General features: G+C 38.7%; 3 protein-coding genes across 6 annotated transcripts in view; 2 read left to right on the forward strand and 1 right to left on the reverse strand.

The window, feature by feature from the left end:
* The first annotated feature begins 2,328 nt into the window (after positions 1 to 2,328).
* terb2 (telomere repeat binding bouquet formation protein 2) lies at positions 2,329 to 6,115 on the forward strand. Its single transcript, XM_038701343.1, has 7 exons — positions 2,329 to 3,758; positions 4,122 to 4,203; positions 4,280 to 4,419; positions 4,864 to 4,925; positions 5,149 to 5,210; positions 5,310 to 5,398; positions 5,620 to 6,115. Exons 1-7 carry the CDS (start codon positions 3,695 to 3,697, stop codon positions 5,745 to 5,747), a joined length of 627 nt encoding a protein of 208 aa, XP_038557271.1. The 5' UTR covers positions 2,329 to 3,694; the 3' UTR covers positions 5,748 to 6,115.
* Positions 6,116 to 6,956: 841 nt separating this feature from the next.
* On the forward strand, positions 6,957 to 10,768 carry sord (sorbitol dehydrogenase). Its single transcript, XM_038701342.1, has 9 exons — positions 6,957 to 7,117; positions 7,238 to 7,271; positions 7,813 to 7,977; positions 8,304 to 8,463; positions 8,616 to 8,734; positions 9,180 to 9,245; positions 9,365 to 9,543; positions 9,958 to 10,079; positions 10,265 to 10,768. The coding sequence occupies exons 1-9, from the start codon at positions 7,064 to 7,066 to the stop codon at positions 10,428 to 10,430; spliced, it is 1,065 nt and encodes a 354-aa protein (XP_038557270.1). The 5' UTR covers positions 6,957 to 7,063; the 3' UTR covers positions 10,431 to 10,768.
* Positions 10,769 to 11,711: 943 nt separating this feature from the next.
* Positions 11,712 to 27,710, reverse strand: part of apba2b (amyloid beta (A4) precursor protein-binding, family A, member 2b) — a 71,885-nt gene continuing 55,886 nt past the window's right edge. For 3 of the 4 annotated variants that reach the window (XM_038701338.1, XM_038701339.1, XM_038701340.1), the window contains 8 exons: positions 23,242 to 23,277; positions 20,825 to 20,911; positions 18,462 to 18,647; positions 16,321 to 16,500; positions 14,889 to 15,101; positions 14,642 to 14,761; positions 13,432 to 13,572; positions 11,712 to 13,102 (listed from right to left, as the gene is read on the reverse strand). In XM_038701338.1, coding sequence (XP_038557266.1) covers positions 13,031 to 13,102; positions 13,432 to 13,572; positions 14,642 to 14,761; positions 14,889 to 15,101; positions 16,321 to 16,500; positions 18,462 to 18,647; positions 20,825 to 20,911; positions 23,242 to 23,277 — 1,035 coding nt within the window. In that variant the 3' untranslated portion in view covers positions 11,712 to 13,030. The remainder of the gene's footprint in view (positions 13,103 to 13,431; positions 13,573 to 14,641; positions 14,762 to 14,888; positions 15,102 to 16,320; positions 16,501 to 18,461; positions 18,648 to 20,824; positions 20,912 to 23,241; positions 23,278 to 27,710) is intronic. The other variant, XM_038701341.1, reaches the window with a different exon arrangement.

The following is a 27,710-nucleotide window of genomic DNA, read 5'->3' on the forward strand; positions in this document are numbered from 1 at the left end:
TAACTGTTGGGGCATGAATGCACTACATGAACATTCAATTTGGGCTGCAGCTTAACAATTATTTTCTTTATTGAAATCTGACGATTTTTAAAAATGGTTTACTGAATAAAATGCCATAACAGTTTCATAAAATTTAAGATGACATCTTCACATAATTTGTCTTGTCCAAACCAACAGTCCACAACCCAAAGGCATTTTAGTTATTATCTCATTATGAGGACCAAAGCAAAGCGGCATTGGTCGAATTTTTTTCTGAGGCTCTACTAATCAATGAATGGATTAGTTGTTTACAGTTTTTCTCACTTGCTTTGGTACATTTCTCAAATCATCCCTAAAAAGCCCGTAACTTGCTCAAAATCCTTAGTCTATCGCTCAAAAGCAAATCTTTATGTCAGTGAACATGTCAATGCCATCAGAATGACAAGTCCTTTTATCATTGTTTACAAATGTTTAGTCATGTTATTAATATAACAGTGTACTGTGTAAGTGTTTTCTGATGTAAACTATGGCTAACATTTTGATGAGAAGGATGCACTTTTTTCAATATGGCACATCAATTTCAACAGATAGATATAGACGATCTATCTCGGTCTGTCTCTGTATATACATGCACACACATACACTTCTATTGGCATTTATTATATATTTTGATCACTGTGTATGGTATTGTGTGTGTTGTGTGTCAGGTGAATGGTCTGAGGGATGTATGTTGTGATTTGTTGTTGTCTATTCTTATTTTGTTTATGCACCATGCTGTGCGAAGAATGATAATAAAGTTTGCCTTTATTTAACTTTGATTTTGACAACGTATTCAGCCATTTTCCATGTAGTGACTTGTGCACTGAACTTATTCCTAGATGTTTTGTGGTGTAAGACTATTAAACAGAGAACCGGTATAATACATTTCGATTAGCATGACATAAGCACTTGATAATGTAGGAAACAGCAGACAATTGTACATAATAATTCGCATCAATGTATCAAAGCATTTGCAGTTTGTTCAAAAGAATGAGGAATTTTTTTTAAGATAAGTGACCACGACCACGCAAAGACGAGAGGATGTGGAGGTTGAACAAGTAGTTTTGAGAATTTCAATTCTGATCTGAGAAATGTACTAAAGCGACTGAGAAAAATTGTAAGCTAATTAGAATTGCAACAAACAGGTTAGGTTGTCCCTGGTAGAATTATTCCTGATGCTTTTCTTTCAGTTACTTATTTAAATTAAATTTTTTATCATTCCAGCTTTCATGGCTGTGCTGTGTTGCTTATTTATTTTGAGTGACTGTTTCTTGTTTTCATTTTTCTCTTAGTTGTCTTACTATGTCAGCTGTTTATTGCCCCCCCCCCCCCACACACACACACACAAAACAGACAAAGGAGTATATTAATACTCTCTTGTTAAAGTAAAATCTGTCTGGCACAATATGGTTTAAACAAAAACAAAAAAACAAGAATTGCAACAAACAATTATTTTCATTATTACAGATTAATATGATGATTAAAAATCCATATGCCATCTTCATATTGCTTGATTTTTAGATGATATGAAACAGAGAAAAACATCAAATCCTCACAACTGAGAAGCTGTGTCCAGAGCATGTTCGGGGGGGGGGGGGTTGGGATTAAGAAACAGGGTGTGGCTTCACTGTTGTCATGGCAACAGAGAAATCCCTGCTTTGAACCCCCTCAACCAGCCACTATAGGGAGGAATGACAATATATGCTTACATCCATGCATGCAGTAATCTACGTGGAGTCTCTGCCTTTTGTGTCTGCATGTCACCCCCATCACACCAACAGAAATTACACAGAACTGAGCGTCTGCCCATGGACAGGCAGTAGGTATGCTCAGTGGTTTTCCAAGCAATTAATAAAACCTATAATAGCCTGAGATACAACCTATACCATCCCCTTTAGTGGCAGGGTGATAGGATCTCTGGTTTCACAAGCATAGCCCATCAGTTATACCAGCAATACTGCTGTACAGCAACATCTTCCTTAATAGGGTGCCACTGTAATAAAACACATGCCATTACAGGGCTTCGTAAACAGGAGTCAACGGTTCCTGTGTGTGTCTGTGGGATAGCAATGAGCACCTGACCTGCTGACAACCCCACCGAGAATGTGATAGAACATGTCTACATACTGCCAACTGCTGTCCAATATGTGAGTATATTTACCAGCCAGTACACAGATTGAACCAGTGAGATTTGACGACACAACAGCTGAAATGAAATGTTGTATCATCTTTTTTATCTGCAAGAGGCTAGATTTACCTTCAGCAAACAATTCTGGTTGCTGAACGTTACATATAAAAACAGTACCAGATTGTAATATTTCTTCCTAATATTGGGAAATAATCCAGTTCTCTTCACCAGGTGTGGATAAATTCAAAGCTGGGGCATGCCACCACTGCAACCTCCTTGTGCAATTCCATCAACTGAAACCTGCACAGTTATTCAGTCCTAAGTACTCAGTCACTAGCTCAATATTACTGTCAACATAGCTCTGCTTTCCGACAGTTGTTGCATTTAGAAGATATGGCAATACACTTCCTGAAGAAACAGTTATTCAATAGCAGCTGCGCTAATGAAATAAAAAAAACTAAAGTCATAAAACAATACAATGATTTTACTTTACATATATTCTTAATGCCATATACAATGGCCCGCGACTTGGTGATCCACTGTATGTTACAAAATATTACCATCTGGTGGTGAAATGTAGTATTGCACTGTTGCCAGTCATAATTCAAGTAGATGACAAAAGTAAAAACCTCAATAACTAAGTGGAGAAACATAACAAATGCAGATGCTTTCACACGGGTCATGTGGGAAGAATAAATGGCTTTCCTATAGGAGATTTTGGACCAACGTGTTAGACTGTGATCTCCAACATCATCAAAACATTAAATGACATAATATCTGTGGTGTTCACGTTTGTCTTTGTGTATATATATCTCAATATCTCTATAAATATTGAACACAATAGGGCCCTCAATGGAACCCTGATGAACACCCTTAGTACCTTAATCATCAATGTCAACACATAGATTTTCTTGTTTGAGAAGAAAACATATCTTACATCAGTAGAAACCTATGGTAGACACCCAGGGCATTCAGAAACTCTGTGTGTCAGAGTTCAGGAGCATGGTTGCTCACAATGTTGTGCTTTTTGTTGTCCGTGAGATCCATGCTTTGCCCTTCTCCATCCACAGGGGACATGTCTGAGAAGGCCAAATTGAAGAAACATATTGAACAATAAATATTTTCACTCATAATGTCAGATGTGGTAATAAGACAGTTTAGCCGGATGCATACCCACAGCTTTGACCCAGACTTTTTTAAAAAACGGCCAAGGATAAACAGAGACTAAACTTCATCACCACCAGTGTTAGCTAACTGGGCTAACGTTACCTGACTAGCGGAACTAACATTACTCAGACCTGTGTTTGGATAATTAGCAAAGCAAACACGTTTCTTTAAAGTTTCATGATTTAGATTATACCAACAATTCTGACAGTTTTCGACAGCATGTAAATGCAGCAGTGAAAGCGCCAAACGGCAGAGCAGCAGAGGAAAACGTTAGCTCCGGCTGAAGCTGCCAGTTTAACAGCTCGAGTTGCAGTCAGTGCCATATTACCAGTTGAAACGGTTTAAGCTAGCTAGGCTAAAGAGCTAACGAGGATCATAGCTATGTTTGGGAATAAGTCTGCCTGGTTTTCAAGCAGTGTCCCACAGGCATGTCACAATTTTTGGAGTAAGTAATGTTAAAACTATTACCAGCTTCATACATTAATGAATCGCCTGCTAAATGTTGTTAACTGTATCTGAATTTAGCTAAATTAGTGACGTTAGCTAGTGTGCTCATGAAATAACGTTATTGACTCAATCTTACAGAGATGCTGCACCTCACGTTATGTTTTGGTTAAAGTTTTATAACTAATGTCAAAGAAATACTTTAATTATTTTTAAAAGGAGAATATTTAAGTTAACTTTACTACCACAAATCTAGACCTGTAAGTTAACATAGTTGGACCTACATTGGCATTTGTGACATTAAGTTAACTTACACACACCCGGTTTTGGAAGTTTGAGCTTTTTGATCATGTTTTGCTTTTAGTATCGGAAAGTGGAACCATTGCTGGTTGGAGAACAGCCGATTACCTTTTCAGTAAGGATGCTACATGTGCTGATACTCTCAGGTGAGCTGCACATTTATCATCTAGCAGATCATTTGTAAGTCATTCTCTTAAGATGAGACTTAATTCTGTTTTTCAGGATATTTGAGAGCAAAGATTACCTTTGGAACAAGGTGGCAGTGTTTCACAGCTTGTTTCTGTCCGCCTGTGAGAAGCGCCAGAGTGTGAAGTCTGTGTGCATTGGTCATTATGTGCTGCCTCCAGCCTCAGTACAGGACGGTGAGGACTACTGTATACTTATTGATTTGTTGTAAAGCATTTTAAATCAGTGGTTCCCAACCTTGAGGTCCTGAGGTAACTCTGTTGGGTTGCAATATGATTAACTAAACAGGAAATAATAATGAAAACACTGTTACATACGGAATATTTTTACCACTTCAGGCCTCTAAAAAGTATTCAGAGGGATCAGTCACTCTTTGGTTGGACTCACAGACATAATCAGCTTACGATAAAGGGTTAATAACAGTCAATTCAATTCAATTCAAATTAGCTTTATTGGCAAGAATGTGTAATAACAATATTGCCACATTGCAACAGTCATTGCTTCACTTTGATGGGTCAAGTCAAAAAACATTGGGATCCACACTAATGATTGATTAATTTAAAAGAAAACCAGCTGTAGGAATTATAACTCATACGATGTTCCTCTGATTATCATTTAAGAGGTCAGAAACATGGTTGGGAGGTTGATTTGGGAGTGTGAAGAGGAGCAATCACTAGCACAGGTAAGTGTAATAATAACATTAATACATTGTTATGTAATAATAACAATAATGCATTTTATTTATAGAGCACTTTTCATGGTACCTAAAGACACTTCACATTAGTTAAAAATAATTAAAGAGAGAGAGAGTGTGTCTATATAGACAGTATATGTAATATACAACATTAGCACAAAGGCAGATTATGTAAATTACTGTAATCACCTTAATTGCTTCTGTTTTACAGGGTTCCTGTAAGAGTTTCAGGTGCCAGACAGAAGATGAGTACAGTGAAGTCAGCAGAAGCGAGTACGTTAAGTACTTTCCACTATAAATATTTTGAATTGGAATTCAATAAATTGTAAATTGACCTGTAAACTAATTTAGTCCCTATTATGGTTTTGGCAGTTCTGAAGCATTTCACTCAGACTCGTCAGAAAGTGAAGCCCCTCTATGTGGTCATTTGCAAGATTACCCAGTTAGCAACATGCTTACAGGTGAACATTTATCATCATTTACTGTTTGTTCTTTGAGAAAATGTCTGTACTTGTATCTAATAGGATAATAATAGACAATTGACCTGTATTGAATTGTATTGTATCTGGTGCAATCCATATTTAGATTACGAGACAATCTTCAACATCTGTAGGTAGAAGATTCTTCTGTAAAGTTGAGTTTGTTAATGTTACACTACGTTTTTCTGACTTATTCACTACAGGTTACGTCAGCATGGACAACCTGCAGAAATATTCAGGCGATCTGTGTGATTTCCACCTCGGTTGTTTCCAATGCTCCAACTGTAAAGCCCACTGCTGCTTGCCGCACACAAAAGCCAACATGCAATAAGAGAAAAGCATCTTAAAGAGGAACAAGAAGCAGTTGTGCTATTCACTGTCACAAGCTGTAGATAATTTACTGGCAAATAAGTTATGGTGTTAGTTTATTATGTTTGCATTGCCTACCTGTACTCGTGTATGTACTGTATTTTCCACTAATTGTTTTATCCCGCTAACATAGTCCCTACATTTTCATATTGCCCAATGAAATTAACCTTCTCTGAAAAAGGTAATGGGTACAAATGGGTCCACATTTGTAATTACATCATTGGTATGGAATCTGTCTTACAGTGTGTGCAGTACTGAATCTTTTATGGTATTACAATGGAGTGAGGATAGACTTTAGAGGTGCCACAGGAATTAAACACGTGTAATCTATTGATTTAGTCTGTAGTCATACCTTTCTAAACAGTACTTTCCCAGATGCAATGTCCTGCACGCTGTTTATTAATCAACGTCATGGGGTTGACAGATTTTTGTTTAATTAGCTTTGAATCACCAGTTGGCAGTTTTATACTAACAATTGCATGCAAGTATGCAGGCTGCACAAAAAACTCAACCTCTCAGTCTTTTCGTTTAGTGCACTACTAATGAGGTGTATCCAGGTCAGAGATGTTATTCATGTCTTACTGATTTCCCATCTCAAATCTGTACCAGTTGCAGATGATAGGTAACATGAAACATGTGAGACATACAAAAGGGAAAGCTTGACAATTGCAGAAATATATAGATGCCATATCTTGAGAAATGATTTATTTTAATCACATGACTAATCACAATGCTGTAAATTTCATACAAAAACATGTCTGGCACTTTATTCAATTTCAACTCATTAAACGTATATGCACTATTCCTAACAACTAAAAACAAACCAAACGGTGCTCCCGCTTAATATGCAGAGCCTGTTTTCAATTGGACCATCTCTACGGATTGAGCGCAGTATGACGTAAGTTAAAGGGTGTCTTGCTGATTATGTCACGGCATATCGATAATACAGGCTCAATAAAACATTTTATCCAATAATAATATAGTGTACAGACGTTAGAAAGCAATGTACAGCTGTTGTATGGTTAAATGTAATCTCATGAGTGCAGTTGAATGTCTTTGCGTGGTCGTGGTCACCCCTTCAAAGTGGACTGTGCCGCTGATCTTAGACCAATCACATGCTTTGTTTTGGTACATGCCCCGCAATCAGGAAGGTGTAGCTTGCAGCTCCCTACACTTTGACCGAGGTACAAAACCGTTTGATAGACTTCTGTTTGGACTCAGACTTTGTATTTGTCTGGTTCATCTTTACCGTGCTGTCAGCTCACTGTTGTATTTGCCATGGCGCAGCAAAATCTGTCCGTGGTACTGCACTCCCAGGGAGACCTCAGACTGGTAGGACACCGACCACAAACTTGTAATTTACCGTTTCCATGCGATGATTAGTTGCAATCTATAAATTAAACTGACTGCAACTTGGATACATTTCTTTTGCATATTGTCAATTTGTTACAGGAAAAGCGGCCTGTCCCTGAACCAGGACCTAATGGTATGACATTCAGCGATGTACTATCCACTTCATCAAACATTTCCAAATATTTAGAATATGGTGAAAATGCTGTGCACGTTGTGTACAGTTATAGTAAGTTAGCTTAACCGAATTTAATCCCGTGCATTAATCCAATTAACGTTAACTGTGAGCAATATGTTTCTCAGTTACAAAGCTACTGTCTGGCTTCTTATTTCAGCTCCATTAATTTTCCTTTATGAATATGTCAGTGAACACTGCATTTATGGCTTAGGTCAGAAGTACATTTTAGCACTTGTCTGATTAACGTGTGTGACTTGCAAGCCAACCTATCATACACTGCTGTCAAACATTTTTGAAATGACATGTCATTTCGTTTAATTTTATCCATCCATTTTAAATTGCTGAACACATTAAACATATTAAGATGTAGGAAATCATTCCTCAGATTATCAGAAGTCTGGAGTTGAGCTGTATTGTCGTTTTGCAACAAGATCACTCGGTGCAGACCCTCTTATTAATCAGTACTGGACTGCCACACTGTGTCACATTTTGTGCCCAGAGGTTTTGCTCCAGATGCACTCAGTTGGAATCTGTGGATCAGATGTTCACTTTTGGCAGCACGGCCGAATTGGGGACTATGTCGTCACGAAGCCAATGGTGTTGGGACACGAGGCTTCAGGGCGGGTGTTGAAGGTCGGCTCAGCAGTCAAGGACCTTCAAGTGGGTAAGTGGTGGATACTGTATGTTGCTCAGAGTTATGAAACATCAAAGGCAGTGCCTCATGCAGCGTGCGCTGCAGAAATCTGCCATTCTGTTATAAGGAATATTTGTAATTCAAAAAGGTTATATTAACTCTGGTTATTTTATAAGCTGTACCTGCAGTGCCATCAATGCGTTTAAATATATGTATTCATTGCACCCTAATGTCATACACTATACATCATTTTGATGCAAGGTCTCAGTCCTCACATTTTTATTGTATTAAAATCACGTTCACACTGTGATAGAGTTACCTGGACAATGCTGTAAGCGTCATTTTGTATTTTTCAGGTGACAGAGTGGCCATTGAGCCTGGTGTGCCCCGTGAGATGGACGAGTTCTTCAAAAACGGACGATATAACTTGTCTCCTACCATATTCTTCTGTGCCACACCCCCCGACGATGGAAATCTGTGCAGATACTACAAGCATAGTGCCAACTTCTGTTACAAGTAAAGTTCTTCCAGGGTTGCATGGCTTTGCACCAGATTACCTAACAACTGCTTGATCTCTGACTGCCAACTGACTCTCTTGCATGTATCCTTTTCTGTCTTTCTTCTTCTCTACTCTCTCTCTCTCTCTCTGTCTTTTTTCAACTCTCCAGGCTACCTGATAATGTGACATTCGAGGAGGGAGCACTAATTGAACCTCTGTCTGTGGGAATCCACGCCTGTCGCAGAGCCGGCGTAACCCTAGGCAGCAACGTCCTCATCTGTGGTGCAGGTAACTATTATAAATGATTACACAATAAATCAAGTCACCAACTTTTGAGGGAAAAAGACTTATAGGTGATTGTACTGTATTGATGTAACATGCCCTTGAAAGTAAGAGATCTAATTTAACACTCAGTGTAGTCAAAGGATAATACTGACTCAACAGAACTGAAAAACTGCTGAACCTTAATGCACCTTGTAAAAAACTCCTTATTCATATATTAAGACACTTGTGTTAAGCAATACCTGGTGAAATAGTTGCTTGTTTCCTATGAAGGTAAAAATAAACAGGATAGGTTCAGCACATAGTATGATAATGACTTTTCTCAAGCTTCAAAACATATTTACAATGCCTGGTCATTGATTAGTGTATGTGACATATATAGTGTTAGTTTGTCAGATGTTTAACACAGCGTCTATGGTAGCCATCTTATTTATTTCTTCTCTTTCCACAGGACCTATTGGATTGGTCTGTTTGCTCGTGGCCAAGGCAATGGGAGCCTCAAAGGTCGTCATCACTGGTAACACACTCGGTTTATAAACATCCATCTTAACTGAAATGACACAACATACTGGATTCTAGTAGCATTTTCTGTTGAGGATGTGTTTCTTTTGTCTAATCCACCTTTTCCGTGTTCAGATCTGTCCCCAGAGCGTCTCACAATGGCCAGAGAGTTGGGTGCAGACTTCCAGCTGACAGTGAAGAGAGGAGATGGATCCCAGCAGCTGGCCAAGAGTGTAGAGGACATGCTGGGCGCTCAGCCTCACATCACTATTGAATGCACCGGTGTTGAGAGCAGCATTCAAACTTCCATCTATGTATGTGACTACTCTCAGTAAAGACTTATATTGATATAGATTAAACTACCAAATATAGAAACAGTATATAAAATGGTTAAAATTTGCACTAAAATGCTACCTACGTTGTAAATACATCTGTAATAATATTCGAATATATAATGATGTAACACTTAAAAGTGGCAATTTTTCCACGTTGAGTACTTTTAGTTTTTAATACTTATTAATTACTTAGTATTAATAATAAGTACATTTTGCCAGTAATATTTTCATACATTTGAATGCAGGACTTTTACATGTTATGGAATAAGTTTACAGTGCTGAATGTGAATACTTTCTCCACTTCTGCTTGTCATTTAAATAATACTCAGTACACTGTGAGTTTCAGTATCTGCTGATAAAATAATTATAAAAGTTGATATTTTTCCCCGTCAGGCAACACGTTCAGGGGGTGTGGTGGTCCTGGTGGGTCTTGGTTCTGAGATGGCCACTGTTCCTCTGATCAATGCCGCTGTGAGAGAAGTGGACATCAGAGGGGTTTTCCGCTACTGCAATACGTAAGAAATTATCCATGGATTTCCCTTCTTGTTCTATAAGCAGATGTTTAAAGCACATTTGGAGGCTGTTCCCTTTGTGAGTTTATCTTACAGACAGTATAAATCACATTATAAATGATTAAGTAATTATTAGGTACCACAGAGACAGAACTCTAGAGTCAAATTTTTATATTGCTGTGTTGCAGGTGGCCGATGGCCATAGCCATGGTGGCGTCGGGTAAAGTGAACGTGAAGCCCCTCGTGACTCACCGCTTCCCTCTGGAGCAGGCAGTCCAGGCCTTTGAGACCACACGTCAGGGTGTTGGGGTAAAGGTCATGTTAAAGTGTGACGAGAATGACCAGAAGCCCTGATCTGACCGGATGCAGTGACATAAACCGGGTTGACTGAGAGCGACTCAGAATGACATCCAAACCTAAGAAAGATAACATTGATAGTTCAAAGAGACACTATTAGTAATAATAATAACAGCACTGTGACCACTATTACCTACAGGTCAGAGATGTAATTAAAATCAGGTGGTACGAGTAATTATTTTATGATGCTCTTTGTTTTATAAACAACATTTTAATTGTTTTTTTATTGTATATAATTTGCAATTTTATGTATACGTATTTAAATTTATGATAATTTTGCATACAGCTACTTTAGTAAAAGAAAATCCTTAAATAATAAAATTAAAATAACAAAATCTTAGGTATTTCATTTTTTATATTTGATTTTCACACAACCTGTACTACATAATTGCAGGCATTAGGGGGAACTAGAGATTAAAAGTGGAAACGTATGGCAGTGTCATTGTCATATACTACATACTAACAGTACACAATACTGTAGATACTATGTATGAATCTTTAAAGTATACTGCTTTGCAGTTAGTATACAAGAACTCAACATACTTTACTCTTTCAACTGCAATTAATAATCAGTTGATTTATTTTGCAGCTGTGGGGATTGGGGGATATTACGAAGACTCAAAAAGTGTTGTTTACTGACATCTTTGTTTGAGTGTACTTAATTTCTCTACTTTTCCAGTTCCATGTAGTGTGGAAATTGGACGCAGATACTGTCTGTCCCAATTCCACACTTCATACTAATAGTATACACTATGTATACAATATAGTAGTTGTCATGGTGTAGTGTTTTTGCAGTTAGTATATAAGAAATCAATGAACACGCACAGACAGACAACAATCAGACTGCGATTCTGGAGTGCCACTGTCCTTTAAACTTCACACAAAAAAGGCAACATGTTTTTTTTGAAAAATGAAATACTTTCGGGAGGTGTGGATGACCTTCAGAAAGTTTTTAAAATTGTAGAAGACTTACTAAGGCAATATGATGTGGCAAAGTCAAAAACGTCACTTGCTCAAGATCGTGAGATTTCAAGGTACTAACTCAAAACTGTGAGACAGTAATATACTCTTACAATCACAAGTCAAGTTTGACTAAATAAGTCAAAATGGACACTTACTAAATGAACATTATGTTTTTATCTTATCACATCCAACTTTGTGTCTAATTTCTTTTCCTGGCGGCAATGGGCTTCCAAAGTAAACTACTCGTCAATAAGCAGGCTACACTTTGATACAGCAAATTCAACTATCAGTTTGATCCAGTCCAACAAAACCAGCCAGGTTTAGCTCAGATTTTATTACCTTGCCACAATGACATGATACTACTTTACGAGGCATGCACACAGATAATGTTCATATGGTTAAAAGTTACTACAATGCATTGTAAAACCATTACTCGGTGGTAAGGCTTGTATCTGTCACAGTGGTGTGATTCACAGTTCTCTCTTTCCCTCGCAAGACTGAAAGCCAACAAACAGGTGGGAAGATGGCTGCAGTGACTAAACCTGCGTGTTTTGTTTTTTTAACATGGGCACAATACTAGACAAGTTTCTCTTTATGTACAGACATTCTAATACCGCTTATGGCAATGGGACATCTCGCACAACACAGTTACATTCACAATCCACTCATAGTATGCATGAGTTTCAGTCTGAAACACTAAAGATGAACATACAATAGAGTAGCACACGAAAACTTAACTTTTCATACATGTGACTTTGATATCAAAAGCATAATTGATGCATGTTAATAGTTTTAATCAGTTGTGTGTTATTTAAATGTGTGTGAGTGTTTGTACATGAGATTTTAGAAAAGATTTTTCTTGCCATTCAGAGGTTGAACTTGTGTATTGCCGTATAATGAAGAAAATGAAAAGGATATGGCATTTTTCCCATAAACCCCTGCTGCAAGCATCGGTTTGATTCACATGTACATTATATCAACTTAGCATATTAAACCCAACATTTCAAACACTTAAGTCATTCCCCTTTTCACTGGCAACTACTTTGATGTCTGGCATTTAATTGTGTCTTTGCCATCATCACAAACTGCTTTCAATTCAACAGCAAGATTCAATAAATATTTACAATGCAGCTGTGGCCCCTCCCTCCCCATTGCCTTCAGTCGCAATATTAGCAAAATATGTATTTACATGAGAAATAAATAAACGGAGAAGAAAATGAAACTATACAAGGAGTATAGCAGAAGTATCATATTGCATTACATGAATATAAAAAAATAAATTGTGATGCATTCGCAAAGTCAGTCCACGTAATCTCACTGAAGTAACACAAAAGCACAGACAGGACAAATAAATAACAAACAGCACACACACACACTCACACACACACACACACACAGTCTCTTCAGCTGATCAGATGAAAAAAAACATCTCATGTCATTAAAATGGCCCTTGCATGTTAAGCACAGACAAACGAGAGATAATAAAGAACTGAAGTAATCAGCTCAAAGGAAAAAAAAACTAAGAGAAATGAATCGACAGGGAGACGCGATCCCCCACACCCCCTTCTCTGGTCAGCTTGGTTTGCCCCGTACGATAACCAATCACAGCTGACAGCTCGTCCTGTGGCCATTGTTTATATGTACATAGGTGTCTCCTGTCCTGTTAGGAGTCTGAACATGGCTGCCGGCATGGTCTTCATGTGAATCTGCCAGCGAGAGAAAGACAGAAACAGAACAATCTCAATTAAAAGGCCCAACATTAGTAGTATTTTCATGTTTATGTACTAAACTGTATCTTTTGTTAGTCTTCCTCTGCATGTTAAAAGCTAAAGTCTTTCAAACTCAAAGCCCCAGTTTGTAATGTAGGATTTCTGTTAAAAATGTGTTGTCTCTACAGCCATATATATTAAATAATATTACATTTCTATACTTTGTAATTCCCTTACCATTATAAGTAAATAGTGATAATAATTCTAAATATTTGCAAATGTGTACATTTGTATGTTACTGTCCTGTGTGTGTGCATGAGTTTAACCTCGCCAACAGAGTTCGAGAGGGCCTGGACAATCTTCTCATGTGCTGTGGCCACCACACTCTGCCCATTGATCTCTATGATCCTGTGACCCACACGGACGCCACCTCGCTCAGCAATGCCTCCACGCATCAGACTGCATATCTGACGGGCACAACACACACAAAACAAAATGTGAATGAATTAAATGCATGCCACTAGAAGGGTAAAATGTCTGCAGTGATAGGGTGATGACATCTGAAATTGGAGCTGTAAGGCCATGAGAAATAGTTTAAACTGCACATTACATCCTTGCTAAAGTTAATGGGACTTTTGGAGAAGGGATTGTATTCGGTGTATAAATATCATTCAAGGCAAAACAGCAATTTATCACGACACTGCAAATGACAGTTTTTCTTCAGTGTATCCAATACAGAGAAAATAAAATGAGCACATAAATCTAAACAGAGACAGCAATGTGAAACATATACATGCTGTACGATACAGATACAAAATATACCAAACAAAAGAGTTAACATTTTGTCCATTAAAAAAGCAGTAAATGGTAATGTTTTGAAAAATGACATTCTGTTAATATTACTCAGTGATATATTACTTGTAATAAGTGATATTACTCAGTAAAAGTAATAATACCATACTGTAAAAATACTACTTAAATGTAGTTAAAAGTATTGGTCCTTGAGATTGTTAATTCGTTAGATTATTATTACTCATGCATTAATGTAAAAGCAGGAATTTACTGCTGTAGCTGGTTGAGTTGAAGCTCATTCTGAACTGCTACTAAACTGATGATTATTTCCTCCATTAACAGATTGATCGTTTGGTTTGTGAAAATTCTGAAAATGGTGAGAAATGCCTTCCAGATTACTCAAAGCCCATAGTGACACCATCGCAGTGCTTGTTTTGTTCAACTTACAGTAATAAATTAAAATAATTAAAAAGAAAAGCAGAAAATCTTTTTGCATGAAAAACGGCTAATTGAAAAATCATATCAGCTGTAAATTCACATATTCATATATTGTAACTAAAGCTGTTGGATAAATGTAGTAGTAAGTAAAAAGTGCAATATTTCCCTCTGAAATGTAGAGGAGTAGAAGTAGAAAGTGACATGAAAAGAAAATACCACAAATTTGTATTGATATTATTCACTGATATTACTAATATCAAACTAACCAGTATGCTCCTTGTTAAAAGAAGGCAGACTTAAACTTACAATGCCATTCTGGACACTGAAGCCCAGCTGATACTTCAGATCTGGTCTCTTGATGAGGACGGTGGTAACAGGAGGGCAACTGACGATGTTCATTTTCACCTGAACCTGGTTCTTCAAGCCCTTTAACACAGAGAAACACACAAACATAACAAGCTTCACAAAATTTACGTGGTTTAATGTTTAATTACTATTTATATCGCAGCCTCTTTCAGCCACACTCGTATGTACATCCTCAGTGTCTCTGTACCTTAATGATTCCCTGACAGGTGGCGAGTGGCAGCCCCACTAGGCTGGTGTTGTTGATGGACATGATCTGGTCTCCGATGCTGAGCTTGCCAGAGCGAGCCGCCGGCCCGCCATTCATCATGTTGGCTAAGATAACTGTGGGCAGAATGGAGCCCCAGCCGGACTCCACAATCACCACACCCAGGATCTCCCCTTTACTCTTCTCCAGCTGCAGCTGTGGAGGAGGAGGAGCTTCATGTACTGACCATAATACCAGAATTCAAACAATATGACTGGAGCACAATGATTGGTTTAAGCCGATAATACTGCAAATACGCTAACATTAATGCTACTGTGTCAAAAAATGTGTTTGCATTAGCAAGCTTCAGTCTCATTTTCCCACAAAAAATTGCTGCAGTTGATCTAAGGAGCAATTGATTCAGCAACACATGGAGAATGCGTTTCCACTTAAAATGGTAGGATTTCCTTTTCTGTACCGTTTTCTTGCTACCTTCCTTGGATGAGAGCAGAAGTCTATGGTTCAACAGCAGCCCTGGAGCTCAGAGGGTAGGGCTGGGAAATATCACGATATACACAGTCTGTGCCATACTGTTTATATTGAGGTATCTATCCCTTTATTATCTGTGGTTGCATTAGACTATTGGAGGCAATATTGCAAATCAATGAGCAGAACTGCATTACGGCAATACTGCTATCAGAGGGACATTTTCTTAGTAACCTTGTCAGTCTTGTTTATTTTTCCCTGATTGTCTCACATGGGGAAAATGTCTAGATCAGTATATTTATATTTATATTTATGTTATACATAAATACTAAACCATTACTTGTGATTTCTTTTAATAATTCATTACATCAGCATTTAAAATTCACAGTCCTTTACAGATCCAAGAATTGTGCACATCTCAACTCTGCCTTAATGCAGAATCCATTTTCCTGCTCTTTCGACCAGCAGGTGCGACTCGCGTACACATGAAGCCTTGAGAAATTAACTTATTCTCAACACAGTTGGTTAGCAAGCTGTAGTGCTTCAAGACAGCCCAGTTTCCCCATCACTAAAAATTACCCATGTGCCTCTGAATTAGCAGCTGTGTGGTGGTGCCCATGCAGCCTCACTGCTCATATAGCAGAAACTGTTTCACGGCTTCTAATTCTCCAAAACAGCCTCCAGTAATGCTTGAGTGTTAGCTAAAGAGAAGATGCTACAGCAAAAAGAAAAGGAGCTAGAGATAACATGCTCCGAGTAGATTTTACTGTACCATCTGCCCCTTAATCGGTCTAATTAGTTAACCGCTCCTGTATATGTACACTGTGAGTTTCTGCAATGGCCCTGCAGCATGAGCGTGATTTGTGCTACACATGTTATGTCTCACAGTGTGTATTGTCAACTTGTAAGAAAGAATCTTGCAGATCTTACACAATTTATATACACCAACCTCTTTGCAGTTTTCAGAGTTGGAAAAGTGAATGAGGTCATCATTGTACATCTCCTGGGTGTTGATGATGTCACTGTACTCCTTCTGGCTCAGGTCTTCGGGGTTAATGCCATTGGCTCTCAGGAACTCCTGGTAAGCTACGCTGAATGCCTGGCCGATGGACTGAGCGATAAGCTGCGCCTGCAGGCAGAAAAAAGCAGGAATCACAAATGTGTTTGTGATCTTGTTTTGTTAGATCGACAGAAGCTAATCTTCACTGAGTCGTATAACAATAACAATACAGTGGGGGGGGGCAACAAACAATCGTGGCACTGAGTGCCAAGAATATGTTAAGGCCCAATATAAATTGATTTTCACTATCATAAGCAACTTGTTCCTGTTGTGAGAGGAGAATAGAAAAACACACATTTATTTTCATGCTCAAGTTTCAATGAGAAGGAATGAAGGTTAATGAAGACAATGGGCAGACAATAAAAATCTACACCAAGTTAATTCTCTGTCTTTACTAGAGTGATGGAATGATATACAATTTCAGCTTATCAAAAGTCAGCCGTATATGACATTTGGCAGGGAGTACATTGGAAAAAAAACAAGGTTGAACTTTAATATATCTTTTGGCACAATAACCAATAAGCTATCAGCTACAACAGGCTGACTGCACAGGACACGCCTGAACACCACATGCTGTGAGTGAGAATGCACACACTAGTTAACAAGCGAGCAGACATTCAAACGAAGATTGGTAAAATGGAAGTAAAAATGGTTGTCACGTGCAGCTGACAATATTCACTTATATATAATTAACAGTATCCAGTCAGTTTAAAATCAGTTAAAATAAACACTTTTACAACATGACAGGTGATGAAGGGGCACTTGAGCTCATCTAGTAGGGCTACACAGGACAAAAGAAACTGGGGGCCACTTCTTTGATGCAGCCTCCATGTTGACCCAAAAGACATTTGCCACAGAGGAAGGGAAAAGTTGGGAAAAGTGAAATTAGTACAACATGAGTCATGTGTAAAAAAAAATTAAGAGAGGGTACATTACATGTAATTTTGTCAGCCGTATTTATAATTTTTTCCTACTTAATTAATTTTGATATTTGCATATAAATTTCTTGCAGTATTTGCAGACATAAATGGCCAAACCTCTCAAAATCATTAGACTGAATTTATTTTGCAAAACAAAAAATAAGTAGAGGCAAAAATAGGCTAACACTGCATCCAGCCAGTGCAGCCACAATAACAGAAACAGTTTATAAGTTGATGGATGAGCGGCTGGATGATTCTATTATAACTCTGGCCGGCCTTTTAAAACCTGGCAGCAAGATTAGATGAAGACAGGACAGATTGGACTCCAGTCCTTTATACTGACTGGCAACAGACACTGAGTTGCTGGCTCCTCATCCTCCACATTGTTCACGTTGCCAAGTCTTGCTGAATCTGCTTCAACAAGACGAGCAGCAGCTCTCTTTGTTGAAAAATAAATATAAAATGCCCAGCCAATCTACATAATTTCATGTCAGTGAGTTGCTTTAATCGGTTATTAAAGGTCGCACAACAACATGTTTTTTGAATTCAACATTTGTGACAATGTGGAGTAGAGGCTGACATTTCTTTGTAAATCCTGTGGGGTCACGGGATTTCTGTGGGATTCCCGTGGGATGGGAGTCAATTTTGCTAATCATCACAGGGGCAGGCGAGACGGAAATCATAGATCAGTTTTAATATATAAATATGCAGTTCTAATATGAATAAATGCTATTTTCTGATTTGTTTTAATTGGGAAGGGGATGGGATGGCACAGGCGTGTTTTTGTGAGAGTGGGAAGGGACAGGGGTGGAAATCCACTCTGTCACCTCTAATGTGATAATAATAAAAAAAATTCTGGATAAACAAATAGAACTGTGTCTTGGAGACAAATGGAAGAAAAGCATTAATATATGTTATAGCTGAGGCAAGGGCGACAATTAAGTAACACAAAGCAAAAACAAGTATCATCTCTCTTTATGTTATCTTTAGATGTTGGAGGATTCATCTACTATATGATTTTACATAATAACAGAACAACAACGTGACTCTCTATAGACACATTAACAGACACAGCAGGTTTGTGAACTTGAAAACACACGAAGCACTTACATCTTCAGACTCAAAGACATGGCATATCATCTTGTACTGCTTCTTTGCCTCGGGTGCCCCGGGCGTAGTTTCAATACAGTCCTGTGAGGCTGTGCGTGGCATCCGGCGTCTTGCCATCAGGACCACAATGTTCCCAATATCGGCAATGTAGGATATAGTACGGAGTGCGTTGTCCATCATCGTCTCCTGTAGGCATATCAGCCAAAATCACATACGTCAAAGGCAAAATCAACCTTTAAACGTCAACCCTATGTTTTTTTTTAGCACGCTGCAGCTAAGCACAAGTGTCAATTTGTGGATTTATAAGATGAACGGTAGAGGAACAGACTGTGATGATGGTGTCGTTTGGATATAATGCTGCTCCATAGAACGACCCCTGTAACTGTATGATAGCACCCATGTTCATTTTACATGGGATATGAAGACATTTTTTTGATTCACAGTTGTGAGCCCTGAAATCAAATAAAAATCCTCCTGGACCTAATATCTGAAACAAAAAATAAATATGAACCCAGAGACATTTAATGATTCAGTGTCTCCGGACAAACTTCCAAAAAGCTGGTGATGTCATCAACGCAGGTCTTCATTCACTGATTTCCAGTTAATGGAGATGACTGGGTTTATTATTGTAAATGTTGACTTTAATGCCGTGTAAATGTTCCTCTGATACTACCATAGTTTTGAGAAATGTTCTGTAACTGCTGCTGGTAATCACCCAGTGTCTGACACCTTTTGATCAGTAATTTTGGAGAATTAAAGTACCATTGTGCAACATATTTGTTTCCTTCCTTTGCCAAACTGCATGCTTCTTTTTAGAGCGGAGAGGGAGATGAAAGTACAGTGGATACAAAACATGCAGGCCTGCTTTTGACTGAACTCAAAGCTAGTGTATAATCTGATTATAGCCCAATAACTCCGCGATAAATTAGATCTTGAGTATGTGTTCATTCGAAAATAATGAACAGGTGCGTTAAAAACTTTGGTTTGGATATCGGAGTGTTTGTGTTGATGAAACAAAGTGATTAAAACTGTGTAATCATGTTTGTTCACTCAGCCAAATAATTGTCTTGTGTCATAATGTAGATTTTATGAGGTATTGTTTCTGAACACAGCTATGGTCTCTGCAATTTAGAGACGAGGTGGCCTTTGAATCTGTGGCTTTGCAGACAAGAACTTGTATTTGTTCATGTTTTATGATACTATGCTAAATTTCATTTCAGTTTAGTTAACTTCCCTTCATTAACTGTGTCTGGTGGTTTTATTCCATTTTCCTAATTAGTGTTGTTGTTCCAGCCCACCTTTGGAGATGTTCTTATTATGAATCAATGTCAGAAACCCCATGCAAGCTTCTTAATTGCAAAACGAAGGCGTTTTACTCAGAATCTCTCTCTCTCAAGAGTGCCAGGCCAGTGGCAACTAGATGGAAAAGGGAGCAAGAAAGCTACTGCATTGCAGCACGTCGTTTAGGTTCTGCCAGGAGGCTGCCCACACACACACACACATATACATTCTGACACTCTGCTCAGATGGCCAGACAGCAGCTCAAAGTGAAATACTGCAAATGAATCATCTACCACATATACTTTTAACGTGTTACTGTGAGCACAAAGCTCTATTTATGATCCCAAGAACTGCAAAGCTCTCAGAAGCATTTCTGCTTGTATCAGGGACTGCACCTCCTCCTGTGAAGACTTGTACTGCTGCTCCTGCACAGCTGCGTGTTGTAAAGCTAAAAGGCAAGAAAACTTTGACAAAGCTGCAGGAGTGGAGAGAAGCTTTGACAGAAAACAACTGACAGATAAATGTGATTTTTCATTCAGAAAAACTTCAATAAAGTCAAATTTGAATATGATTTTTGGATTTTTTTTACTGTGTGTAAAAAAATTGCAGTAAACACCATACAGTCCATGCTTCGATAGCCTTTTAACAAAGGACTAATTGAGAACATATGTAGTCATTTTTTGGATATCTATACAAATGTACAACTATAAAGAAACATTCTTATACTGAAACCAGAGAGTGCAGATTGTGCTAAATTCAAACAGCTTGCAATGTACATGCTCTCTCCGCCTTTGCCGAGTTTATAATTATCCTCAGTTAAAGAGAATTCTGACATTAAATAAATCATGAGATTAAATAAATAAATAACAATCATTGGCAGGGTTTCATAAGAAGCAGTATAAGTCAACGGTTAAGCTGCCGTTATGTCAGCTCTGACACAACAACACTCCCCTGATGTGTAGCCCTGTATAACTCAGTGAATGGCCGAGGTCCTGTCAGGTTAAACAGCTTTTAATTTTCACGGATGAGAAAAGACACTTCGGAAAGAAACATGACGCATGTTGGTAGTTGCTGGTACTCACCTGTGAGTCTGCGTTCAGGACTTTGATCCTCTGGGTGGAGATGAACAGATCAACCTCAGTGAGGGTTTGAGCATCCCCATCTGCACTCTGCAGCGCAATAAAAAAAAAAAGAAACAGAAGAGCTGGTCAGAGTGTCTCCTTTGACTTTTTATTGCTCAAGATCTTTGTGTCGAAATTGACTGTTCATGGTAAACAGTTATTTACAACTGCTCTGAATGGTGTCTGTGTTATATGTAGGAAGGCATTAGTTTAGACAACCAAACTGCATGCATGAATAGTTTAGGGCCCGGCAAGGGAAATGCTTGTTAGATGGACAGGTTGTTGAGTCTAAAGGTGAGGTGGAGAAGGCAGGAAAAGAAAGGGTTTGGCAGTTGTGTTACTTTACATCAACTGTCCTGGCACGAGCACGGCAAGCTGGCACGGAAACAAGAAACGGCTCAACACTAAACCCTTACCAGCTGGCGGTTCTGCCAGTGAGAGCAACGCAGCTTCGGCACAGAACAAGCCTGCACAGATTTCCCCTCTAATCGCTGTGTACTGCAGACTAATAAAATTGTATTTGATTTTGCTTAATTAAAATTGCCTGATGCATTTTGAGATAAGGCAATAGTGCTGAAAATATGAATAAAACACATCTAGCTGTAATTTAATATTTAATGTAAGAAATGGTCCCATTTTTTTGAGGCTTTGGCTTGTAACATTCAGTAGTACTTTTCATTTTTATCCCTAGCAAGTGTCTGAAGATGCTCGGAAACTTACCAAATATGATGAGGTGTAAGAATAATTCTTTTGGGGGTGTAACTCCTTTCCCTTGTCTATTTTCATTTTCATGCCTTGTGCCTGTCCCCAAAGAAAAGCAGTGTCGTTTTCAATCAGCTCAGCATATGGGCAAAGCTCGCTAATTTGTGAACACTGGTGAGCATGTATGATTGCAGCTATGCTCTCGTTTGAAAATCCAACTTGTCTTGTGGATTTAATGCATGATGGTCTGCGGAGGCTGTTGTTACAGGGGAAATGAGTAACGGCCTCTTCTATGGCGAACCTCTGCCTGTATGGTTGATGTAGTGCAAAATGGTATGTTGCACCTGAAATATTTGATTAAAGCTAAACTGTGATGTCAAGTTATAAAAAGTTAAAGATTAGATTAAGCAAATAATATAAAAGCAAATCATTTTCTTTTAAGCTCTCCTTGGTTACTCATAACATTAAGCCTAAATACATGCAGCCATAGCTGAGGTTGTTTACAGACAGTCCTTCTGTCCACTGTATCTCAGGATCATCAGGGCAAATAAGCAAGATGTGAACTGAGAATTCCAGTGATAATTTTTTTCTGCTTCCGCTGATGAAAACTGTTAATCACACAAAAATTAGGCATGCGCAGAATTACAATCTCCCAATTTAAGTACAAAATATGAAAAAATACTAGTAACACAAATTAGAGTTGCAGCTGATGACATGAGCTATGGGCGTTGGGTGAAGTGATGTTTCCCGCTGTTCTCTCTCTCTTGCTACAATGAAGCTGTATTCCTTTGGCCCTGAGCAAAAAGGTTATTATGTTCAGTATACTGTGCTTTCGTTGTCAGCAAAACCTAAACTAGACATTTTAATTTCCATTTTCTCCTGTCATTTGCGAGTTATCTTGGTATATTCATAAGGAGAGGAAACTGTGCAAACGGGTTGTTAGACATTTTTACTGGCTCAAAGTCCTCCATCACTAAACTACAAAAATCCTCCAAAGCTTCTGATTCTTCTGTTAAAGGTAAGAAACTTAATTTGACTTTGGAGCATTATTAATAGCACATGTGTCACTTAAAAATGTTTCTGGCGCTCAGACAGTGAAAAAGTAGGAATCAATTATACGGCAGACACAACTAATATACTAAAGCTTGGGTGGTTATTTTACATATTTAAATACCTAAATATGTCTTGTACTTACATGTCATTACACTCCTAAACATATATTTACGATCTCATGAAACAAGTACACAGTGTTGTACTGCACAGGTTAACACTCAGTAACAATGGCACGGTATGAAAAGAAACCCAATACATAACACAGCCTGGAGCTTCCACCCAAACTGTCCTGCTGACATGTTTCTGTTACCTTGTGGTCACAGGGATTGCATTTAAATTCATGTCAGTGTGCTGTTATTAAATGTGGCTTCAGCATTGATCCTTAAAACACATCTTCAACTATAACTAACTAACTAAAGGTCCTTGTACAAAAACATTTTATGATGTATCAACTAGACATTTTGTCTTAGTTCTGGAAAACCTAAATTAATGAACACGACAAATGTGACACAGATGGGAGAGGATACACAGAAACAGACAGGCACGAACGAAATGAAAACCAAAAGGTGAGAGTGGAGGGAAAGTGGCCAAAGGGTCTTCCTTTTGCTCTGTTTATTACACACCGCCTTTTTCTTGATTTTGGCAGCCTTCTGTACCCTCTGGCAGGCGGGCAGGCAGGCAGGCGTTGGGACGGGACAAGGTCAGCGGATACGGGAGCACAAAAAACAGGAGGAAGAGGAGGAGGAAATAAAGAAGGTAAATAAAAGAAGGTAAGACAGTAAAGCCCCAAACCAAACGGCAGGTGTGCTGAGAGAGAGTGACAGACAGGAGACAGAGAAAAGTGTGTGTGTGTTTGTGGAGATAGCGTTTTGTACAGCCGTGTTGGTTATCAGATACAAATCAAAACAGCAATTAGAGAGGGTAATAATTGCTTTTTCTCTTTAAACACAGCAAATCAAAAGCACGCTGATGTGAACTGAAACCGTTCCTGCTCAGTAAGGGTTAGGGTTTTTTTGGATGTTGTTAATTTCTTCTTACATTTATCAACAGAAAGACAGATGATAAAGACAACAAAGTCTATACATCAGGTTGTGTGTATTCATAGTTTTCAGTCACTTGACATGCGCGGTGACCTTGAGGGCTAAACAACAGACCAACATAGCGGCTCACACTCCCCCATAGAGATACCGTAAAAGCAGTCAAATTTTATTTGGATCAACATTCAACTCAAAAAGAAAGATATGAACACGAACTGCAAGTGTTGGGCATATCCGATCCATATAACGTTACAGCATCCGCTGCTGCATTTCTACTATTAAAAACCACCAGGTCCCTGCTGACGCTCGACTGCGGGGAATCCCTCACTTACAGCCAAGGCTTGTCTTCTCCTCGATTAGTGCATCTGAAAGTGCAACAACAATCCAGCATTTCCAGCAACTCAAAGTAAAAGTGTATCACAAAAGACGTTATTTTCCTGAAAATAACGTCTTTTTTGCCCTCCAAGGGAGAGTTTCATTGGAATGTGACATCAAGTAAAAACTACGAATGGACACTCCTACTACCTCACATGTAGATGTCACAGTCTAAACGCTATTACAAGACATGCTGGAAAACAATCAGCACTTACAGAGGCAGGGGAGGGGACAAAGGCCCTGGCAAGGATTTAAACTGTGCACTTGGGGTTTGTTCTCTGGGCTGCATTAAAAAAGTCACTATGTTGGGAATTAAAACAGCTTAGATCATGGCTGTAATGTGTTTCATTAGTTCATTAGTTATTCTGGCCTTGGTGTGGGACCTACAGTTGTTAAGTACTAAACTGATAATATTTTGGAGTACTTTGCAATCTTTCAAAATCAACCCTTCTGTGTGAAGTTCAAGCTGAGCCACAGTCCCTCTCTCCATCTGCCATCGACCAGAGGAAATGATCTTGACCCTTATTACATTCTGAGTGTGAGGCTGGATGTTTGCCCGAGCCACAGCGCAGAACTGTAACCGCTCAGGCAGTAATAGTTTAAAATAAATAAATAAACAAATAAAGAGCATGGAAAACAGCCCAAAGGGGAGAGTCTCTTTCGGGTTTTCGTTTTTTAAAGTTTTCTCCTCCGTCATCAGCTCTCACGCAAAACAGACATCTGAGGCTTTCAGCAACATCTACTGCTCTGCTGAGGAGGAGCAGAGCAGGGAGGAGATAGACAGCACCAAAGAGTGAGTCGGGGGGTGAAGCTGCATAAATATTACATCAAACAGAGTGAACATCATGCCAAAAAGATCTGCATAAATAACCTATACACCTTGCTACAATTTACCTGGCATACTTCTTTATTGCTCAGTTCAGTAATTCAGGGTCTAGTGCGTTCCTGTGCTTGTATACGCTAAATGTGAGCTTGTTCAGCTTGATCTGGAGCAAAGATTAAAAAGTATGGCAGCACATTACAGCACACGTGGTTGAGTTTGAGCGCAGTCGGCAGTGTCCATTCTAATGTCAAAGGTTAAATGTCGTTTGCTGTACAGCTACTCATTTGTCCACGAGGGACAAATCAAGGACATAATGGACCTGTTCCAAGCAGGGAAAGCAGTAAAGGTGTGATAGCTGGTTTCATCCCTGCAAGACATTTTGCAGGGAAGGTGATTGTGCATGACAGAGAGTTTTGTTTACCTATTCTTTGACCAGATATTTGATTTAATAATGTTGCCAGTTTTAAGACTATATTTCATCAGGAAATGTGCGTGACAACATTTAACATTTGACAAAGTTTGACTAAAATTTTACGTCAAACATCGTTTATATTTCTCAAAATATGGAATAAAATTATTGTTTTGGTGTCTGTAGCACAATTCTGGTATTGTACTGATCTAGACTATTGCCCATTAAACCATCATATTCTAAAAGGTTTTACATTTACACTTTTTTGCATAGTTATATAAACACTTGCAGGCAACAGAAGCCATTTCCACTCACCGCCAGCCACAATTTGATATACATTTAGACTCATTTTTGTGTCTGCATGAGGACCACTGACTCTCAATGCTAAGTAGAGGTGGGACAGATTACACTACACTAAAGCATGTAAAATTAAAGGATAGGGCTGAGTGGTAGGGCTATTAAAGGCCTGAATCTTGTATGTCTGTCACTGAATTAAAGGTCCAAACTATATGTTTATTTACTTACCAAGACTTGAGGAACCTGCAGAATGTGGCTAACATAGAGACAATGCAAAAAAACAGCTGCTATTTACTTTTTCGCGCCATTCTGATGTTTGCTGTTACCTGGAACCTGATCATGAAACTTGACTTAATATTTCAAATGTTTTTAAAGTGGGAATTTGATAGAGCGAATGAGTAGGGAGAAAGAGAGCACATTGGTAATTATTTTAGTATGCAATATGTGTGCATGTTTGTGTGAATACACATCCACTACAATACGTTTCTCTGCCTCTCTTTCTCTACTCTTAATTCCTGTCGTATCCCACTGGACAACTACATGCTTATGTATCCATCTCAGTCTCATTACAGCATGTAACTTTCTAAAAGTAGACTATTACATTGGAGGTCATTTAATATTTAGAAAATCAGCCAAGCTTGTGTTCACATGAGAGGTAGATAAAAGAGACTGGTGTCTGGGTAGCAACTGCGCAGCAAAAAATTTCAGTGCTGCTTTTTGTCAGCATGTCACGAAACAGTCTTTGCTTTGATCACACAAGTCACCTGGAATAAGGACCCTGAGTCCACAATTTGGAAATGTGACAAACGTACAAAAGCTGAAAGTCACGCACTTTGGCCACAGTGGCAGTGATGAAGAGAGCAATCAAAACTAGAACAAGTCGAACTCCGCTATGCTGCACTGGTACCACCCACAGCATTTCTCGGAAACTGCACTGGAATATCATCATCATCACAACAACATTAGTGAACAGCAGGGAGCGAGTGTCAACAAGAGAAATATAAGGTTCACATGCCAGCAGTCCCATTATCCGGCCAGCTGTGTCAAATACATGCCCCGCGGCCCAATCTGGCCAAGTTCTTTAGATGCCCTAAAAGACCACTCATGTCTAATATATGACTACAATGTTGCTATAGATGCAAACAGCACTGAAGTCCATGTACATTTCATCAGGAGCAAAATGGACCAGGCTTAACTTGTCATAACCATTAAGTACAAATGATAATACATTTATACAAAATACTGTATTAATACTGTATATTGTAAGTTTAACTTTGTCGCCTGAGCTTGTAAAATTGCATGCATTTTCCCTTCCAGATATGTACAGTAATGTGAGAAATAAATTCCAATACTGTATGACAAATGCAATCAAACATGCCGTATTAGCCATGTCAAGCCGCTGGACTTATTTTCTGAGGGGCTTCTGTGTATTTCGACACAGTGTTACCAATGCAGCTTAAATAACAACAAGACCAATGTAACATTATGCTGGCACCTCTGGGGAGAAGAGAGAGAACTGCCGTCATATAAAATTCTCTTTCAGAGTGGGACAGCAAACCATCCGCACTGATCGGATGCTGTCTCCTGGGGTGTGATCAAACACATCTTCGCAACACTATGAGCCTGGAATAAGTTAGAGGGGAATAGGCTTTCAAATAGCTGTTTCCCACTGCACAAACCTCCCAAGGAAACAAGGAATCTTTCTAGGTACTCAGGAACTACAATCTAAATGTATTTTCTGGCCCTTGAAATGTCCCAACTCTGGTGGTAGTGTGTTCCAATGACTCAGGAACTACTGGGGTAGAGTTTTTTGTACTTTACTGTATCAGAGATGGGTTAAACACAAACCTCAAGGCTGCTACAACTCCTTAAAACCACCCAGATAGTCCCTGAACCATCAGAAAGAACTACCCCAGGAGCAGGGACTCTTTTTACAGAGGAACCAACCTACTGCCCAGAAAGTAAATTTAGTTTCTGGTACTTCTGGTAAAAAATGCAGGTAAAGTTCATTAAAACTAGTTCCTGGGACGTTTTGGTCAAAAAGGGCAAAGCATCCTTGTTTAAATGATGAAAACAACAACAACAAAAAACACAGCGCGCTGACTGAGTAGAAGTATGGATATGAATATCTTCAGGCCAAAAAATAAACAC

Source organism: Micropterus salmoides, unplaced genomic scaffold, assembly GCF_014851395.1.
Source record: "Micropterus salmoides isolate LMB-PRFRI ecotype aquatic unplaced genomic scaffold, ASM1485139v1 Ms_hic_scaffold_6, whole genome shotgun sequence".
Lineage (NCBI taxonomy): Eukaryota > Metazoa > Chordata > Actinopteri > Centrarchiformes > Centrarchidae > Micropterus > Micropterus salmoides.

Coding starts and splice junctions, on each gene's coding strand:
- sord (XM_038701342.1), top strand. CDS start 7,064: ATGGCGCAGCAAAATCTGTCCGTGGTACTGCACTCCCAGGGAGACCTC. Junction 7,118..7,237: donor CCCAGGGAGACCTCAGACTG/GTAGGACACCGA, acceptor AATTTGTTACAG/GAAAAGCGGCCTGTCCCTGA. Junction 8,464..8,615: donor AGTGCCAACTTCTGTTACAA/GTAAAGTTCTTC, acceptor TCAACTCTCCAG/GCTACCTGATAATGTGACAT.
- terb2 (XM_038701343.1), top strand. CDS start 3,695: ATGTTTGGGAATAAGTCTGCCTGGTTTTCAAGCAGTGTCCCACAGGCA. Junction 4,204..4,279: donor ACATGTGCTGATACTCTCAG/GTGAGCTGCACA, acceptor TCTGTTTTTCAG/GATATTTGAGAGCAAAGATT. Junction 5,399..5,619: donor AGTTAGCAACATGCTTACAG/GTGAACATTTAT, acceptor TATTCACTACAG/GTTACGTCAGCATGGACAAC.